Source organism: Cylas formicarius, unplaced genomic scaffold, assembly GCF_029955315.1.
Source record: "Cylas formicarius isolate icCylForm1 unplaced genomic scaffold, icCylForm1.1 PGA_scaffold_8__14_contigs__length_24414737, whole genome shotgun sequence".
Taxonomy (NCBI): Eukaryota; Metazoa; Arthropoda; class Insecta; order Coleoptera; family Brentidae; genus Cylas; species Cylas formicarius.
This window is the reverse complement of record NW_026844361.1, coordinates 5,925,813-5,946,370: the sequence shown is the minus strand read 5'-3', so window position 1 is coordinate 5,946,370 and position 20,558 is coordinate 5,925,813. Positions and strand designations below refer to the sequence as shown.

The following is a 20,558-nucleotide window of genomic DNA, read 5'->3' as shown; positions in this document are numbered from 1 at the left end:
TTTCATGCATATGCGGCAAAGAATACATTGGAGAGACCGGACGAAAAATATCGACTAGGCTCAAAGAACATAAAAGAGCCTTAAGACAAACTGACAACTGACAAATAAACTGATCAGCAATTGCCGAACACAATCACGAAACCGAACATAAAATTTTATTTATTTATTTATTTATTTTATAAAATTCTTGCATGTAATTAATTCTTCTACCAACGAAAAATCCGAAAGTCTATAGAAATCTATAAGAAACCTAATAATCTTAACCGCAACTCAGGTTTTTACCTATCACCAATATAGGAATTAGTCATCCGAGACAAAGTTATGCCCCTCATTTAGCTCCGCCCCCCTCAAACAACATATAAGCAGGTACAGAGTAAAATGCGAGTCAGTTTCAGTTAAGCTCTGAAGAAGCCATCAAGATGATTGGCGAAACATTAGCAAGTTCGACTCAATAACTATATAAGTTTTGTAAATAGTACAAATATACATGTGAACATTATAAATATTCCTGAAATGTTCCTAGATTCACTATTCATATGTCTGTACCAAAGAACATCCACTAGCATATTACATGGATGCAACATGGCCCTAGCCCAAATATATACAATATAGAAATATACAATATACAATATAAGAAAGTGAAATGACAAGTTACTTATCTTATGGTTAAAGAAGTATTAGAAAAGTTAAAATAATAATTGCCAAATTTTTCTGAGTAGGTATTTAATAACATATATATTTTTTTCAATATTCCTCAGTTTGAGGAGTATTTTGAAACAAAATGACAGTCTCAATGGTTTGTAAGCTCATTAATCAAAAAAACTACGTGGAGAATCATCAGTTTAACAATTTGAATGATGAGAATTGATATTTTCTAATAACAGTAAACAGGAGAAACTACAGAGTAATAATAGATTCTACAATATCTAACTCGCCCTTCAGATAGACATCATTTACTTTGCTATATAGTATTCCATTATTACAGAAACTTGTGATTGCGATTGCCAAACTCTGAAATCAGCTGTGATACTCAAACTCAAACTCATTAGGGGGCCCATTACCAATAATATTACTCTGGCTAGATTTATATTTACTGACGGTAACAAGTTGATATTTAAGGTGTGTTTATGTGGACAAATCTTAGAAACCAGTCAATGCCTGCCCCCTTGATATTTTGTTATTTCAGAACTGGACATTTAGGTTATAACAGCAAAAAAAAAAATAAAAAGAATGTTACCTACCTTAACTGCAATACGAAAAAAAAACTGCAAGCCAATTTACTTTTACAGTTAAGAAAGCATCAAAAGCAAACTCAAAAATTATAGACATTGCACATAGAGTGTCTGTGGATAAAAACTTTTTTAATTTGGTTATATCAAATGTTACACTTATAAAATAGTTTAAACGCTCAAATAATAATCTGGAATCGGAATAAAATGGCGGTTATGATGTCAGAAATATAAGAATGTTTTATAGGTACATATACGAATTCCTAAAAATGAAAACAAAATTGTGTTGTATATATACCAGGCGCAGCAAATTTATATTGAAAAATACGGAATATTTTGAGCATAGGCCTAACATATTCTACGATGAATAAACATCGAAACCACATACCTAGAATATTAATTGCTAAATATGGATCTTCGACCTATACGAATATTAACGTATATATCCTCCACGTATGACAGAAGTATATTCTAAATATTCGTGAATCTCTTATGGATGCTCGCTGTATTTTTCCCGAAGATAAAATGGATGGTTATTTGATGCAAATATGGGTCTGGAATCTGGAGGTATTTTAAGTGTCAAAGCACGCTAATGATATTGTCGACCAATTAAAATTCTCGGTGGATGTTAATATAATATATAGATGGACGTCACACTGAGTAATTTTTTACAATAGATTTAAAATCCAGTCCTGACGCTGGCGTATGTATTGTTACCGTTGCCTGACATTGGCCTTTTCACGGATGCCCAATAACTGATAAAATTTGAACTTACGTTTTTTTCCCAACTTGCTTGTTCCTTTCGAAAAATCGATAAAATCGATTCTTTTCGAAAGTATACGTGGACCCCCATTGGTGCAGAACGAAACAGCTTCTAAAAAAATTTTTTTTATTGTCTGTCCGTTCTTCGTTTTAGGTTCTCTGTTCCTGGAATTTTTCCACAATAACTTCCGAACGGTTTGAACTTGATGGTTTAAATTTTGCTCCTTTTTAACAGTCTACCAGATACACAAGATATCAAAAAATGGCCGCTACCAAACCTCGGCGGCCACCTGTTTTTTTTTCGTTTTTCGACTGTTTTTTGGACATTGCTATGAAACACGATAAGTGTTCGAAAGTTGAAGCTATCGACTTCATTTTTTTCACACATATGGTTTGCTTGGTTTCCTGACGGAATCTATTGCAATTCGGGGGGCTGGGGGGTCGGGAAGTATTTTAAAACAATTAATAATCGCGTTTGCAAAGGTCTATGAAAAAAATCATTTCTCGACCAAAAAATTCTTAAACGGGAAGACGCAAAATAAAATAAAATTTTTCAAAAATGTACAGGGTGCGCCACAAATTAAAAAAAATACTGAAAATGGGTCCCCCTACAATTGAAAGACTGTGCTTCGGATGTCAGTTCGTTTTACATGGCGATATAGCCCGCATAAATAGCTAAACCTTTTCTATTTAAGGTTTTCACCTGTTGCACAGGGTGTTCAAGATATTATGTGCTATGTTCAAAAATTAACAGCTGTCTCAAATTTGCAACTATCGACTTCAGATTTCTCGGAAGGGTAGAAGTCCACACTCGTATTTCATCTGTTGAAGAAGGACTTACTTAAATCTCCCAAAGGATTTTTTAAAAAAAAATTGAATTTTTTTTTGGTTATTTATAACCGTTCACCCGATCGACAAAATTCATAAACCAGCAGACGTCCGAAGATCCAGACTTTTATTGCAAGCATTTTTTCGATTACATACAGCCGTTTTTAATTACAGACAAAAATCTAAAAGACCATGAAAATTGTCCTTCTCCAGAGTAAATTATTAGCTGTAAATCAAAATTCGTAAAATATATGGCTAATTGGTTTAAACAGTGTCATAGGCCACATCGAGAGCTGCAATTTTTGTATTTATAATTTTCGTTTATCACATACGCTGTTCGAGATATTTAAAAAAATCCAAATGAAAATCACAAATTCTCGCCCGTTAATCTAGACGCGATGACGTCATTTATTATTACACGAAAACAAGTCTGTTTCCCGAAAACTATTGACTTGGAAAAATTCATATACCAAGAAACGTGGGAGATCCAGGGCTATAACATCTGTTTCGAACATTGTTTGAATTATATACAGGGTGTGTCGTTTATGTGTAAAAAATCTAAAAGATCCTAAAAATTTCCGTTTTTGTGGGTAAAAAAACTGAAAAATGGGTCCCCCTTATATTGAAAATTGGTTATAACTGAAGGACTATGATTCTTATGACTCTCTATGTCACAGGGTGTTCCCGATATTCTAAAAATATGTTAATTGTCCCAAATTTCCACATATCAACTTCAAATTTAGCAGACACGTAAAAATCTGTGTCCTCATTTAAACAGTAGAAATTGGGTGCAATCAAACTTTACCAAGTATTTTTTTAAAAATTTTGAATTATTTTTTTGGTAATTTTGGCTTCCAGAAAAATTTTTTTTCCTCCGTAATCGTTCACCCGATCGGCAAAATTCTTTAGCTAACAGACGCGGAAGATCCAGTGCACAACAGGCATTTCAGGCATTTTTTCGATAATATACAGGGTTTTCAAATTATAGGCAAAAATCTAAAACACCTAGAAAATTGTTCTTTTACAGAGTAAATTATTAACCCCAAATCAAAAATCGTAAAAAATATAGCTAATCGGTTCAAACAGTGTCATAGGCCGCATCAAGAGCTACAATTTTTGTATTTGCGGTTTTCGTCCATCACATACGCTGCTCGGGATATATGAAAAAATCTATTTTAAAATCGCGATTTCGAGGGCTCAGTCAAGACACAACGACGTCATTGATTATTACGGCGCGCTGCATGGTTTCAGAAAAAACGTACTTTCTCGAAAAGTATTTACTATTTTGGAAAAATTCTTGGACCAGGGAACGTGGAAGATTCAGGGCTATAACCCCAATTTGCGGAATTTTTTCAATTATGGTGTGTCAAAATTGCCGTTTTCGTGAATAAAGTATTCGCTGTAAATGAAAAACTATAAAACATGGGCTAATTTGGTTTAAACAGTCTCTAATATTGTGTCAAGAGAGTTTCGGAATATGGAATAAGTGGAAATCGTTATTACTTGTACAATTTTTTATATTTATCAAAGTTTGTCGTGAGTTTGAAATTCGGCGATAAGTAAAAGATGCTTTATACAGGGTGTGTACACAATATAATTACATCAATTTTGCGAAAGTTCCATAGTGGACCGCAGGAGCGTGATAAAAAACAATGCGTCCCTCTAGGACAAGGAAATGTCAAGTGACTTCTTTTTCTAATAAAAAGCTGCTCCGCCCAGCGACGATTTTTCGAAAGCAACCTTATTCTTTATATTACATTTATTGATAAATGGACACCACTATCACTGCGAGGATTTTTCGGCACCTAGCATATATTAATTTGTTAATTGGACCCAGAGATTAAATTAGATGTAGATGTAGATGATATTCAAACATTCTGAATTTCTTAATCACTTATTATCCACATATCCCATCCTCAAAGCAGGACCGGTTAGTATATTAAGTGCTATACCCAAATTATTTGAGAGCTTCATCTTTGTGTTTTATCATTTGTAGACTATATTGCGAATATCCTCATGTCTTCGAGAGTGCCGCGCGGGCTCCATTTTAGACCAATTCTCTTCACGATGTCCATACATTCTCAGATATAAGTAACCTTTTTCTCTTTGCTGTTGATTTGAAGTTCTGCATAATGTTGAAGGATATTAACAAGTGTATCAACTACAATCAGATATGGACAGCTTTGTGCTTCGGTGCAATAGTGACAGTTGACTTTTATACCCGGGCTCGGTTCTGTGCCGCAACATCTTGTACCTTTGCAAATATTGGTTGACCAATGCACTTGGTCGACCTCATCTTGTCTATGGGTCTTGTGTTTAGTCATTCTACAAATGTTGGGTTTTGTCAAACGATGCAAAGGGGATTTTCACAAAATTTCATCCATTAAACTCCTCTACTATGCACTTGGTCGCCATCATCTTGAGCACGGGTATTATTATGTCTGGTCACCCTAGTATAATGTACGTATTCAGAATATTGAAAGAATTGGACTGTGAAAATGTCTTTCTCTGGACATGTCAGCTAAGGCCAGTCGCTCCCATTACCAGCTGGTTGCCAACCAGAACCAATTCCAGCTACCACAAGTAGTTAAATCAATTCTTCGAAACTGTTTGAGCTTGCCCTCTCCAAAATTGTAAGTTTTACGACCGTAGCCACCCGTACTGCGTCATAAATCGGTCAGTCTGCACTTCGCATTGACCTTTCTTATCCCACAACAATCTGCTTTCATGTTTCCATAGCAGTAAGAAAATCCGGATCAAACACGCGACTACATTTTTTACCGCTTTATCGATTATTTCAACATTATTTTTTCCGTTTTTGCAGCGAAATATGTGGTGGGATATTCTCGTGGCGACGCTGTTTTTGTATCCCGTGACGGGGAGGCGACCGGAGTGCTCTCAAATCGAGTACGATAAATGCGTGCGCATAGCGGATCCCCTGGTAAAGGTGAGGACTGAAACTTCGCCGTGCGTCCGATAAATAATGCCTCATTTCCGTGTAGGAAGCTCATCTCGTGTTCCCCGACAACCTGAACGACATGGACCTCGTGTGCAGGACTTGGAATCGTTTTGTAAACTGTCTGAGGTCCTATACGGACGAATGCTTCACCGCCCAACAGAGGGCACAGTTTAACGAAGCAGTCAAAAGTCCCATCGACAGTGTCCACGAGATGTGCATGCAACCCAGTTACCAAAAAGGTTAGTCAAAATCGCCCATTTTGAAAAAAAAATCTAATTCTAATGGAAAGGATTGCTGTGGCACAGGTAGTTTTGATGCATATAACCCAAAAATCTGCAAAAGTTCTACGTTATATTATATATTAAAATATACTAATAATATAATTTACCTTTTACTTTTTTTTTCAGTGTTTCTTTGTTCTGTGTCCGTTTTAAATTTGTGAGCAAAGTTATTCATTTCTTCAACATAACACAACACGCATATCTACAACCTCTCGCTTCTCCCCAAATGCTATCAATTTTAAATTGGCTGTTCAACATCTTCCGGTTATAAGTTTTTTTCCCTCCAATTGATCAATTTAAATTCTTCGTGAATCTTCGATTATCCGTTGGTTAGTTCAGATTTTGATAATTTCTTGCTCCTTAGATCCTAAAAAGGTAAAGTATTACCTATAATTCTTGAAGGATATAAATAACAAATCTTAAAAAACACATTATAATAATTATAAATACTGTAAACATGCAACCTTTGCAATCACTTCTGTGTGTTTTTCACCACGTATTTCACAGTTCGCAGTGTGCTTTCTCTATTCTCTTTTACATTCCATGAAAATTCTTCAGAACTAAATTTCGGCCAGATATTGTTTCTTCTTAAACTGGGTTTAAACTGTTCTCATATCCGTCCTATCGGATTAAAATTGGTGGAGACAACTTTGAATCCCCGCTCCATGGTCAACTTGTCCATATTTGTTTCATTTTTTTTTCCGCTTGTAGAATGGCAGCTGGCGTTGTCCATCACGATAACACTGTTTGGTGGAAAATTGGGAAGCAATTTTTCAGAAAACCATTTTTCAAAGAGCTGGTGTCATGTTTTTGTGGTAGTCAACCTTTTCTTCTTCGACATCTTTTGCGTTAACTACCCAATCAACTGCACCCATGCGGGATAATTCGTTTGCCCCGCGAAACTGGCACATCCAACGAACATTTCCTGCTGTTACAGTCCATCCTTGACGGTATCGTGGCTATCAAACCAGGCATCTATAAATATATGAATGTATTTAACACGGAATTTCTTGATTTCACTCATCTCCGAAATTCTTCCAAACCTTACGGAACTTCTATCTAGCAAGTTCATTTCACAATTTTGTTTAAATTTAAAAAATCACCGGGACAGCGCGTACGCAGTCCCGACTACCAAAAATTACGCGCCCGAGTTATCCGCATTAGGGATAATCGCGGGGGTCAGCCCAACCTTAGTGCAATGGGAGGGCCTCACCCTGGAGAAACCGCCTTTGTGATCACGGTAATCTCTGCGCCAGGTAAGTATGATTTTAATTATCCGCCTTAACTTTAAATAGTTTCGACAACGGACTCCATGCGGCGAGCCGTAGTCCGGTGCCATCTGTCGGACGCGATAAAACGAATCCCCGTCTACTTGTCACCGTCACGAGCCGACTCGAGTTAACTACAAATATGTTTAATAAGAACACATTGTCGTACTCGCTTCGGCGGTACATATACTAAAATTGGAACGATACAGAGAAGATTAGCATGGCCCCTGCGCAAGGATGACACGCAAAATCGTGAAGCGTTCCACATTTTTTTACGAAAATAGTTACTATTGTGTTCGTGCACATTTATTAAAAACGATCGTTAATTTATACGAAGTTTTTCTGAAATCTTTATTCATTTTTAATATTTTCGAAAAATTTTATTTTACAGAGTACTTGAGGTACGCGCCGTGCATAAAAAGTACCGTCACGGAGAGGATTCACTGCGGGCCGCATTACAACATATTGGTAGAACAAGTCGACCAGGGCGACGTAATTTCTAAGTCCACGCTCTGTTGGTAAGGTCCGTACACAACCATGACGGTGTGAATTTTAAAAAAATGGGAATATTTCAGCTCTTATGACAGGTTCAAGCAATGCGTCCAACGGGAAACCACGAGGATGTGCGATCAGGGCATCCCGGATGGTCCGGCTTCGAGGTTCGCGACCCAAACTATCGACAAGGCGTTGAAGTTTTTGCGAGACCAGTGTTACAACTTTATGTAAGCCTGTTGTGAAATCTCAGTAACCAATGAACAAACCAATTAAATCATAGAGTAATGATAGTAAAAAATATATATAGTTACGTCCTGGTATTTGACTTAAAGACTGATTTTGGCCGCTTAAGGCTTCTTTTAAGTTCCCTTGTGGTGTCAAATTGCGTTTTTTGATACACTCGCATCTGTTTTCGCAATGTACGAGAAAGTATTAAACAACGCCTGCGCTAAAGCGTATTTATTGAACAGGATAAACTTCAATTTCAGCTCGAATTCTGCAGATTGCGTGTCGCCTGGGGACACGGTTACTTCCTATTCGGACAGATCCGATCCGAAATCTGTCATTTATCCGGTTTCCAGCGAAGTCTATCCCTGGAGCACGATACAGCATGAGGAAGCTGACGACGTCAGGGATTTCATATCGTCCCGACTTCCTAAAATCTCCACCTCCAGTTCGTGGTTGCCATCTTCTAACTTTCCGGTCAGGACTTACGGCGAAAATACGTTTCCTTCAGGTGAGTTCACAATAACGTGGAGAAAAACAAATAGAGGGATATATTTCAATGGTATACAGGGTTCCTCAAACACAAATGGAATGCCCTGTTTATTATTTCGTTTTTAGAAAATTTATTTCACATTAAAATGACAACAATTAAAAAATAACAATTCCTTATTTATATTTTTGGGTAACGGGATATCAAATTTACTGTAAGAGGCTATGAACTTAATACACAAAAACCGAAATAATACAATTAAAGGACTGCATGGTTAAGTATGAGTGATGGCAGTATTAGTCAACTAAAAATATATATCAGTGGCTTAGTATAAAGTATAAACATCAGGGATAACACGAAGAAGCACGTTCACGAGTAAGTAGAAACAAACATTGACAAACTCATCAAAATTATTGCATAGTTATACTTGCTGAAATTGCATTGTTCTACTTTTTTGCGTTTTACACCGATCAGAATTTAAACACGCTGCATGAGATAATTTTAATTTCTCACTTCAAAATAGCTTATTTTCAGGCTGTAACCTAAATTTCAATTTTTTTCCTCAAACTGAAAGATGTTTAATTAACTAACAATTCATTCAGAAATTTTCAGCATTTCATTATTAGTAGACGGGGTATAACATTTAATCAAATTGGTGTCTGGTTCGAGTAGATGTGGCAAGGCTGCATTGTCCAAGTATTTTTAAAATGGAGATCATAGCCTCCTAAGACCACAAGTTAGTTCTTAAATGCTTATATTTATTTCTAATATTTCAAAAATCAACTCCCAATAAAAACTATGGTTCAATGTTGTTGACAGTTCGTTTCCGAATTTCCAGTGCCCCAGCAAAGTTTAGGAACGCGAAGCAGACCGGCATCGTATGGAAGATCTAGTAGTTGGTCCTCATCCTCCGAACCTACCCCTTCCGTCAACACTGTACCCATGTCTTCGGCCATACCATCTACCTCCACCCCGTTTACAAACAAGTGGGGTACCGTCGAAATTTTGGGATCGAACGTACGCAGTTCCACGCCCAGTCCGCCTACGACTTCGAGAACTACCCCGTCGACCACCACGGCAAGGCCCAGCTCCAGTACGATCAAGTTTACGACCCCATTCTGGTATCCCACTTCTACGGCCGAGACTTGGTATCCGTTGCCGGGATTCCAGCTTAACAATGAGGTCGACGAACCGAACCAAATGGGTCTGACCAAACCGAAAAATTCGGCCATTTTTTCAATGGCCAATATGTATTTTATAACGTTTTGCCTATGCGCAGGTAGGCTTGTCGATACAGTTGCGAGTTAGTTTCTCATAGAATGCTTCATAGAACATTAAATTTTGGTATAAATTACAAAGTCGAAAACATTTCTTATTTCGGTAATACCAAAGCATTTCATTTTCAATAACAAAAAGGCGTGCATATAAATGCATAATATATGCACTCGCACTAGTCACGTACAAAGGTACGTATGTAAGTTATTATATAAGTGTACATTGCAGCTTTTATCTTTAGTTTGTAGAATGTAAATTATAACCTATTCGTAAATAAAAACAAAAACTGCAGTAAAAAACTTGTTTTAATTTTCGGGTTAGTTATTGTGGTGTATTTGGCAACACCGCGGGCCGACCAAAAAGTCAGTCTCAGCCGGTGTGTCCAAGAGGCAATAACGTTTTCACGTGCGGTACCGTGGTTATATAAAGAACCTTTATTTTTGTGATATTAAAGTGGAATTAACTTCACTGTTTTCTTTCGAAAACCCAGTCCGACGACATATCATAAAATACAATAAAAGAAAAAAAACGAAAAACAATTATGTTTTATTCTATTTTTCGTTCCCGCACTAGTACAAACACAAACTTCACATTATTGCATCGATGATTTTGAGCAAAAAAAAAACAAAAATGTATAAAATTTCATCACACAAATGTCATACATTAATAACTAACTTTTACTTTCTGCCATTCCTTTTTAAACAGCGATCTCAACACACACAGCTCGTTTTTTCCCTAACCAGCTGGACATACTTTGAAATAAAAAACATTGGATTGTTTGATCGATCGGTTGATTAGAGATCAATAATTCCCCTGCCATTTCAGAATTTAAAAATAAAAGATATCAATAATACCAACGCACGAATCTATAGTGCGCGTGGGTATCTTTAGCTCCAAACTATTGGCTGCACTGAGAGACCCACAGCTGATGTGTCGTCGGATGGTATTTGCGCGTATGTGAAAGTCGATCCATAGTAGAGTGCCTGATCTTATTTTAATTTTTGTCATGAATTCGAACACGTTAAACTATCCGTAGTTGCAAAATTTTGTCAGTTTTTTATGCATCATTCTGCAAGTTGAAATCAGCAACCTCTTCGTGCGCCATCGAATAAGTAAGTGAAATTCCCATTATTTACGAGTGATAATCGTAGTTATTTTCCGCATTTTCGATAAGTTATGGGAAGGTGCATAACGGTCAATTATTTTGGCAATTATAGTCAGTTTGACATTGTTATCAGTATTTTGCAATAGATTGGAAATTCGCGTTTCTTTAAGCTGACCTTTGAACATTTGACACCTACGGGGCTCTTAAATCGTCGGAACGGCGAAATAAACAAAGTATTGCCTCGTTTGGGAAAGGCGAAAATGTCACACTATAGTGATGCTGAAGAATCGCTGACGGAATTGGACTGCGGGTTGCGTAAAAGAAAAATATGGGACCCGGAAACGGAGTCGATCGCCTCCGAAATCAAAGATTTACTCGAGGAAGATGTCAATTCATTGGTGAGTCCCCCAATCTTATAAATGCAGGTAGCACGCAAGTTTTTTCTATTTTTTATCTATTGCTGAATAGCGTAATTTCAAGTATTGATGCAAAATATGCGATCCATTATTAGTATCGTTTTGAGTAAGTAGCTACTATAGTGTGTTATTTCAGAGTCGTTTTAGCATTTTTTTCCAAAAACAATAATAAAATTATTTGAAATAAATATTTATAAAAACTGGTTATAATTTTTTAAATGTTGTGAAGGAGCATAGGAATATTCTCACAACTGTATATGGTATATTAAAGGTTACAACTATAGCAAATACTATAAATACTATACACTTTATTTTTCTGTGACATCACAAGACAGTAAATGAATATGTCCCAATCATGGGACCAACTTGAGTTAGCATTTATTTGTTTCTTTAATCTTTAAAAAATGTTGGTAGGTTGAAGAGGATTGCGTCGGTTGCCCCCTGCCTTCCACCCCCGAAGATGAAAACGTTTTAGATTCCGAGATGACCGACGTGCTGAAGGCAGCCGTGTTAGGTACAGGTAGAGTAGTGTAGCCCCTGTTAGGTTTTATATCTTGCCGTAATTGGAGTTTTCGTTTTGCCTGCATTATCAACCAGAATTTAAAAATATACCGGGTTAGTAAATTATACAATTCAATCCCCGAGGGTTTTAGCCCTTTATAGGTTTTGCTCCAATGAATTGGGCAAGTGTATCAGTGAAATGTTACCAGAATTATTAATTTAATTGTAAAATCTGGCAACATTGCTGTTAGCATGTTCAAATTCTGCATGCTCAGAAAACTCCATTATTGAATTTTATCATTTCAGTTTTAGCAGTTTTCAAGATATTTAATCGTTCTGGTACTTTTTACTAACCCTGTATATAACATAAAAACAAAGACTGTTATGGAATGTGTTTAGTTGCGTGTTAGTGATGTGCAGTAGTAGATTTGCATTGAGTTTTATTGGAGATACCGTTATATACATATATATGTTCCAAAGGCACGCACAGTTATCAGATTAAGTTACAAGCATGAAGCATGGAGGTGTAGATTTAGTTTTTTTCTTCCAGTTTTAAATGAAGTTACTACAATAACGGTTTTTCCATCGATCCCGCCCACCTTTCACCCGTCCAACACAAATCCCTTAGCCACGTTGCCAAACTTTACAGGTGATGAGCTAGACATAGCGGCGCTAGCTCAGAATGCCGCCACCCAAGCCGAGCACGTCGTGCGAAAGATGATTCAAGTGGGTTGGAGCGTTTGCCATTTTCATCACCTGCCCGGATGGTTGCAGGACAACGATTTTCTGGTCAGGGGCCACAGGCCTCCCCTGCCCAGTTTCCGCGCGTGTTTCAAGAGCATTTTCAGGATCCACACCGAGACGGCCAACATTTGGACTCACCTGCTCGGCTGCGTGGCGTTTATAGGTTATTTTCCAAATTCGTGACCTTTAGGACCCAGAATAAATATTTTGCAGAAGCGACAACAAACCCGATAATTGACTGTTTGACATTTTTTGTTTTATAATGGTAACGGTTAAGTTTCGATCACCTATTTTATAAAAATATTGTTTTTTACCCTTATAGCATAAATTTTATACAAGTATTTTTTTTTATACAAGTAAGGGTGGCTAAATTTTAACCGTATTTAAAACTGCCACTCCTCATTTATTTGCAACTTGTTTCTTAATGCGAGAGAGTTATGGCAATTTTAAGGTTATTTCGTAAAGTTAAGATAAGTTACAATTATAGTTTTGGTATTTCAGTTTTAAGACCTAAGCACCAAAAGACCAAAAAAATTGTTTCCAAATTATAGATGAATACATTTTATGTGTGGATTGTCTTCACAATGAGGAGGTTCTCAGGAAGGCTGACGTAGGGAGCTTTTTGAAGTAATTAGGAAACGTAAAATTATCTACCCCGTCCACATACTGAGAGGGGCAAAGTACAAAATCCCGCAGTTAATCCTACAAGGAAAAATCGAGGGCAGGAGAGGTGTCGATCATAAGTAGATTTGCTGGTTGCGTAATATAAAACATTGGATAGGTATAAGTAACACTGGTGAGCTTTGTCACGCTGCTATCAGAACAACCTTGTCTTTGAGATAGTCGCCAACGCACTACGTGTAGGGCATGTGATATTTGTAATGATTTGTAAATTTTAGTCATCATGGAGTCAGGGGTTGGACAGCATGTTATCAACTTCCCATATTCATTCTTCCATTTCAATCACATGTTCGACGCATTTACGCCATTTTTCACACTCCATTTTAAAAGTGGTGTTATGTCTTGCCACAAACACTTTTACTTGCGCCCATACCAATACTATGGGGTTTAATTCACAGGGATTCTTATTTAAAGTAAGCCAAAGAATGTTGGCATTTTTTTCCCAAGAAGACGTGGAATTTTTTTATGATTTTTAGGATGACTATAACATACCCAGTAGGAAAGTAGTCTTCAAAAAAATCAGCATTCATATCTTTATGATAGTCTCCATTTCATTGTGATTGAAAGACCACCACCGACAAATCAATTTCTGCTACCAATGTGAGTAATTATTAATCTTTTACTTTTTCTCGAGAGTGTTTGCTTTAGTCCATGGAAGTTTGCCTCGCGTTTTTGAAATTTTTAATCTTCAAGGTTTACGCCTTTATTTACCCAAATTTCGAAACTATTTTTAACTTCTTTGAAATATCGTCGACGCCTATTAAAAGTGGTTTTCAGATTTTTCGTAACAAAGATCCATTTCCCTCAAAATTTTCCACAATGTCTTATTGGTGAATTAAATTCATCTTTTTTCATTATTCTATCCAAGGTACCTATTTCCGTTTTTAAATAGAGTGTATTATTCTTCATTCTTATTTATTAGTTTCTTTTCTTCCTGTACTTCGCTTTGGTGACTTGATCAGGCCGCGTTTAGTCCCCTGCAGAAATCTGTATATTTTTGACTGTCCCAACTCAATTCATATTCAAACACAGTTCAACTATTTTTGCCATTCCGAATGTAGGGTTTTGGTGGCGAAAAGCTTTCAACACTTTGAGACTAATTAGTTTCCTATTTTTAAAAAGCGAAGATTTACTAATCCATTTCTCAACAACAAGAATAATGAATTTCTCCAACAACTGCCGCAAAGTAACTAATTCTAACTGTAAACAATATGGCGGAGGTAGGTCAACTACTTGTCCATCTATCCGTTACTCTTGATAATCAGAGGTACAATACTAGACATACATACATCAGCAGTTGAGCATCATAGTACGACTCAATCGTCTTAGACGTTTTGTCGCTTCTGTGCGGTCTTTATTCCGGGTGTTGCATAATTACTGAGCCCCTCCCTCAACTCACACAGGTATCGCCATTTATTTCCTGATGCGTCCGAATTTGGAGATCGAGATCCAGGAAAAGTTCGTGTTCGGGGCGTTTTTCGCTGGCGCGATCATATGCCTCGGGTTCTCGTTCGTGTTCCACACCGTCAATTGTCACTCGCAGTTCGTCGGCAAACTGTTTTCGAAGCTGGACTATTGCGGGATCGCGATGCTGATCATGGGCAGCTTCGTGCCGTGGCTATACTACGGCTTTTACTGCCACTTCAAACCAAAGGTGGGCGCTGCAAAAAAAGCCTCGCGCCTTTTTGATAGACCCCGGTTTTCTTTTAGGTTATATACCTGTCCATAGTATGTTTTTTGGGTCTCACGAGCATCATGGTGAGTTTATGGGACAAATTTTCGGAATCCGGGTGGCGGCCGTTCCGTGCAGCAGTCTTCATGACCTTCGGACTCAGCGGCATAATCCCGGCCATCCATTATGGTTTCGTCGAAGGCTGGTTGAACAACGTCAGCCAGAAGTCGCTGGGCTGGCTCATCCTGATGGGAGTGAGTATTTTGTTTCCGTGTTGCCATCCATAAGTTACGTCAGAAATTAAGGAATTCTTGCGCGCACCTTGCATAAAGCTCCCTTCAAATAAGTATAATCGAGTAGAGCGTAATATGAAACAGTTTATCTGTATCATGTAAATAATGGGGTTAGAGGAAGATGGTCACGTATGTTGACTATTGAATTGAAATATAATAAGCGAATATACATTTAAAAATAAATAAAGTTCCAAGTCCGTATGTCTTGCATTTCATATCATTCAGTCTCTTGTATATTTCCAAATTTTTCCTTTTTCCTTTGGTGCTCCGTAAGAACTTGCTGTAGAGTTCGCCAAACGATATACCGTTTTTAGAACCTTTTATGGTTTTGACTTCGGAATGAGTTTAAGACCCGCGAGCGAGGCCGAATTTATGTTAGCCGACAAGAACTGTGTCGTGCGGACTGTTGTATTTTAAGAGGAAGGAAAATTTTCTTTGATTAAACTGTTATATTAGTTCATATTAGTGTGCTTTTTATATAAATCTTCCTAAAACAGTCCCTACTTGAGGCGACTCGATTTCAGGAAAGCTTAAACTGATTTGTATTTTGAAAATTCCTACACAAAGAAGCAAGAGAAAACACCTCACCGAAATTTAGTTCTGGAGCAATAGAATTAATTAGAAGTGAAGTAGAAAAAATATCTGCATCTAGTTGGAAAAAATGTGTTGAATATGTCATTGAAGGAGAAAATGTTTACAGAAATTGACTAGTGCTGAATTAATTATTAATGTGGGGGACGAGTTCAGTGACGATTGTGATTATTTTGATGTAGAATAACTTTTTTTTTTAATACTCCTTCATTTTGATTTATAATAAACATTTTAAAGTAAGAATGGATTTTTCACGGAATGGAACAAAAATAATTGAGGAATCTCACCAAAAAGTACCAAAGTACATTTCTGGAACGTCATTGTGAAATTGCGAATCTATTTATTGAAGGTTGCAAAGAGAAACCCAAGCGAGGTAGGCCTGCGCTTAGACCTTCATAAAAGTTTGCTAAAGTTAAATCCGGATTATGTCGTAAAAACGGTATATGGTTTGGAGAACTCTAAATGGATAAGGCGCTCATAACACCCCGTCTTGCGTTTGAACTCCTGGCAAAATTTGAGTCATTTCCAATAAATTGGTCCATAATTTCTGTTAAACTGGTTAAACTGGGTTTTAGAAATGCAGTTGAAAGTTTTCTTGCTATTCGGAATCACTGTTTTCAATATTTTTGGTCCATGACTTCATCCTTAGAAAGACTTGCTGTTATTTTCTGCACATTTTCTTAGACACCTTTCACATTTAGCTTAATGTTTGTTTCACCGCTCTTGCTTAGGACCAAATATTCTTTCATAACCCCTCTCAAACATTTTTCTCTTACCTGATTTGAATAAGGTTTATGTTGTCTACAATATTCGTGATATTGTAGATTGTTTTTCTTCTCCGTCTGGTTTTTTATGCGCCTGTCAAAACGTTCCGTTTGCATTACCATCCAGTAGAAGTGTTAACCGATATTTTTTGCAGCTTTAAATCATAAGGCAGGTTTTTCTTTACAGAATAGAGATATTCTTTTCTTAAAGCATTATTTATTAAAAACCAATTTTGGAGAATGCGCTTGTAATCTGTAAGTTCTCAAGTTATTTCAATCTTTATATCTATTAAACCGTACTCGACTTACAATGAAAGTTTCACTTGTATCTCTTGCCTCAAACTGAACGTAATTAAAAATTGCCTTTTCCATTATAAGATTTCTTCTTCATTGAATTGTTTCTAGAACGCGTAAAAGTTGTAACCCTGAAGGCGGAATATCTTTTTGCAGTACAAATGGCCCCCATTCGTCCTTAATGAATAGGGCAACAAGGAATTGCAAAATAGGACCCTTGCGTGAATTTTAAAATTGGGCAAAACATCTGAAGTCCCTTTTTAATGACCTCATAATTATTTTCTTAAAAAAAAATCCATTAAAATTACTAAGCCAAATATTGTCTTGGTAAAATGTCTCTCGTTAGTGAAATACAGAGTGTTGAAGTTTAGTTTGGGAAATTGTTGTTTCTCTATGGCTCAAGCGATTTTTGATTAGATACAAACTTAGATATCCGTTACTTTTTTTAAAGATTATTATGGAGTGTTGGTTTCTAAATAAAAATGTATACTAAATGTATTTCGACAAAAACGCACCGTTTTTCGAAATATTTGCAGTGTAATGTAATAAAATCAAATCACTGGCTAAAAAACAGTTCATTGGGAATGATTAGGCTATGACTATTAAATGACCATATTCACATTGACAGTAGCGTCGATATTCATTAAGCTAAAAGATCTTTTAACGTTATTTTAAAACCGAATAAAAAATAAATTTCCATGAAAAAAAACAAAGTAAAAACATTCAAAAAGCCTAAACAAAAAACAGGTTATGTTAGTCATCTGTCAAAAAAATGAAGGGTGACTTCTTTTTAAAGAATGAATCGTTTAGATCGGCAGATCAGTGAGGCGTTACACGAAAAGGTTAAAAATCAGTTTTGCTTTGTTGTTACTTTAAAAAAATCGGTTAACTGTTTAGAGGACAACATTTTAGATTTACATTTAGGAGGTTTACAAACGAAATGTTACAATTATCATTTGACTGTACTCATTTCTTGTTTAAAATATTAAGTATTGGTTAGTACACCTCCCTCCCTAAAGCATATTTTACAAGTGCTCAGTGGGATGTAGGTCCGGCGATTGCGCAGATCATGCTAAAATATCAATATAGTTTTTTTTCTAAAAACTTACTGTCCTCGCAGTATGTGGTCGAGCATTTTCAAGCATTTATATTATTTGCGTTTTTGTTAATAAAAAAATACTTTTTGGATTTGTACCCTATTCATTGTTGGTGCATATATTTAAAATATTAAAGTGAATGGTGACGTCACAGTAGACTTCGTTGATTTTCGCAGGCTCCACGCCGATTCAAACTTCAAATGAGTGTAAAATATTCTGAGATAGTGTATTTCAAGAATGTTAGGCAGATGTGTTCTAAATCTACTAATAAATGCGTCTACCAAATAAAAAAAAGTGCAAGTAGCCAATCGCAAAAATCCTGTGACGTAATTTATGGTTGACCCCATTGATTGACCGGACGATAGAAATGGCGCGGTCTTAGGTTCTTTACATCGTCGGGGCGATGCTGTACGCCCTGCGGGTACCGGAGAGGTGGTTCCCCGGCAAGTTCGACATCTGGTTCCACTCCCATCAAATATTTCACGTATTCGTATTGGGCGGGGCGCTGGTCCACTATCACGGCATATCGGAGATGGCGATGCACAGGGTGACGATAGGACAGTGCGAAATACCGGACACCCTCATTTACTGAATCGCAAAACCAAAGAATGTTTATTTCAAAAGTTGAAATTTGTTTTTGTTATCTTTGTTTTTGTCTCCGCGTTTTTCGACGAATTTTACACGTCCCTGTTCCTTTCGTTCGCCATTAAGAATAAACACATAAACGAACTGATTATATAAATAGAATCGCGATCCTGAATTTTCGCTCTCGCACCTTGGCGACTCCTAAATTCGAAAACTATGAGTCAATCCGTCTCGTTGTTTGATAAATAAATACTGCAATACTACTTTTACACAGACAATAAGTTAATAAATTTCTTTAAGAACTTCTTAATGAACCACTTAAAATGACATTCAACATTTCAATCAATTAATAGTATTTAGACTGTGTGCTTGTCAGTTTTTATAGTTTTGCAATAGTTTATTCATAATAATCGACGTTTAGTTCAAATATACTTAAAATATTGAAGCCCCAGTCTGTCCTGCAGAAAAATAAAAATTATACAATCAAGGGAGGGTTCAAATTGGTTAAAGCAGAGTTTTAAAAGGACTCTGAACAATTGAAATCGTTGTTGAGGATATGAAAAGAAACTTCTAAGTCTTTTACATGTTACAGTATTTTTGTCCTACTCAGTTCTCTAAATAAAAGAACTGTTTTATTGTTTAACTAAATCAGTACTGTATACTTACCAGCTCCACCTACTAAGGTTTTTTAAATTTTATTTGTTTCTAAAAAGAACTGAGTTCTGATGTCCTCTTCATTAATATTTCCATTGATATCTTATTGCTTTGCGCGCTGTTTGGTTTTATTTTTATAATTGGGATCGCTTGCTTCATATATTGCTCATACATTGGTATCAAGAAAGTGATTTCATCACTTATAAAAGTAAACCTCTAAAAATAATGTGTAGTGAATAAATTGAGCACTGCTTACTAAATGAAGTCCCAATAAGTTATGCAAATGTAAATGAGGGAGTTTATGTTATTGTTTTGTATAAATGAAAAAACGTATAAAATTCAATCTGCGAAACCAAATTGCAAGGCAATAATATAACCTTGCTTTTTGTTTTATTTTGCACAGTTCAACAAACAGTTGGTATTACTCAATTGACGAAAATTGAATAAATGCTATTTATGTGAAGTCGTTTGACGAGTATTCAATAATTAATTCATGAATTGTCGGTGTAAAAAAAATATAAATAAATGTTAAGGAATATTCAATATACACATGCGCTGGCTATTTCACAGACTTGCGACTTTCAAAATCCAACATGGCTGCTGACATTTTCCAGTGTAACTGGAAGTCGAGTTAAGTGTGCGAAGATAGCTGCTGGAAAAAAGGATAGCAAAATACAGGTTAATTTGTGAAATTTGACGTTTTATATTTTATTGCTTTTGCGATTTTATTTCTCTACCCTTTCTACTTAAAAACCGTCATATTGGGAGTCGCCAAAGAGTCGAAAGCTCTTCGAGGTAATAAATTAATCCATCCGGAATATTTTGACGGCGTTTCTTATTTTCGTCGAACCTTTAAATTCCAATAGCCCCGAGTCGTATATTTATTTGTATGTTGGTGATGTTTGTGGTTATTAGAAGACCCGGTTTTTCTGTTACAGTTTGCACTGCCGTAACCTACATTTCGCGGGCGGGATTAGCCAACTTCGTATTTTTAATTCATAACCGTGTTCTGAATTTTTTTGCGTTGCAAATCAAATGTCAACGGTTTAGAATTAAATGAGTTCTAAAATGATAAACAATTACGAATAAAAAATATGAAGTTGACTATAACCGCCTAAATTTCAGATCGGCACAGATTCACAATGGGACTTTTTTTTCTAATAAGTGTTTACGTGAAAAATCAGGGTTCGTTGCGTTTTCTATTACGAATAAAAATATATTTTGCTATTAACCCACGACAAAAAGTACGCATAGGTTTTTCCAGTGGACTCGGCGCGGTACAGTAGTGATATTTAAATAAAACGTGTTATCTGTAAGTGTTAATAATAATAATTATTATTCGATTATTT

The 20,558-nt window shown here is 36.3% G+C and overlaps 2 protein-coding genes and 2 non-coding genes across 7 annotated transcripts in view; 3 read left to right on the top strand and 1 right to left on the bottom strand.

The window, feature by feature from the left end:
- LOC132706660 (uncharacterized) overlaps nucleotides 1–10,098 on the top strand; it is a 36,211-nt gene extending 26,113 nt beyond the window's left edge. Inside the window, exons 2-7 of the mRNA XM_060678127.1 lie at nucleotides 5,644–5,766; nucleotides 5,822–6,017; nucleotides 7,719–7,845; nucleotides 7,903–8,049; nucleotides 8,311–8,558; nucleotides 9,376–10,098. Coding sequence (XP_060534110.1) covers nucleotides 5,650–5,766; nucleotides 5,822–6,017; nucleotides 7,719–7,845; nucleotides 7,903–8,049; nucleotides 8,311–8,558; nucleotides 9,376–9,845 — 1,305 coding nt within the window. The 5' untranslated portion in view covers nucleotides 5,644–5,649 and the 3' untranslated portion in view covers nucleotides 9,846–10,098. The remainder of the gene's footprint in view (nucleotides 1–5,643; nucleotides 5,767–5,821; nucleotides 6,018–7,718; nucleotides 7,846–7,902; nucleotides 8,050–8,310; nucleotides 8,559–9,375) is intronic.
- LOC132706883 (U1 spliceosomal RNA) lies at nucleotides 7,161–7,323 on the bottom strand. Its single transcript, XR_009619662.1, has one exon. It is a non-coding gene; the product is annotated as a U1 spliceosomal RNA (small nuclear RNA).
- On the top strand, nucleotides 7,493–7,599 carry LOC132706881 (U6 spliceosomal RNA). Its single transcript, XR_009619660.1, has one exon. It is a non-coding gene; the product is annotated as a U6 spliceosomal RNA (small nuclear RNA).
- A 634-nt stretch (nucleotides 10,099–10,732) lies between the features above and the next one.
- On the top strand, nucleotides 10,733–18,712 carry LOC132706281 (adiponectin receptor protein-like). 4 transcript variants are annotated; one of them, XM_060677530.1, is made up of 7 exons: nucleotides 10,733–10,924; nucleotides 11,088–11,315; nucleotides 11,748–11,847; nucleotides 12,484–12,741; nucleotides 14,663–14,913; nucleotides 14,970–15,185; nucleotides 18,353–18,712. In XM_060677530.1, exons 2-7 carry the CDS (start codon nucleotides 11,178–11,180, stop codon nucleotides 18,560–18,562), a joined length of 1,173 nt encoding a protein of 390 aa, XP_060533513.1. In that variant the 5' UTR covers nucleotides 10,733–10,924; nucleotides 11,088–11,177; the 3' UTR covers nucleotides 18,563–18,712. The 4 variants fall into 4 exon arrangements, with proteins under 4 accessions (XP_060533513.1, XP_060533510.1, XP_060533511.1 ...); XM_060677527.1 differs by having other exon boundaries at nucleotides 12,463–12,741; XM_060677528.1 differs by having other exon boundaries at nucleotides 11,748–11,853.
- The last annotated feature ends 1,846 nt before the right edge of the window (nucleotides 18,713–20,558 follow it).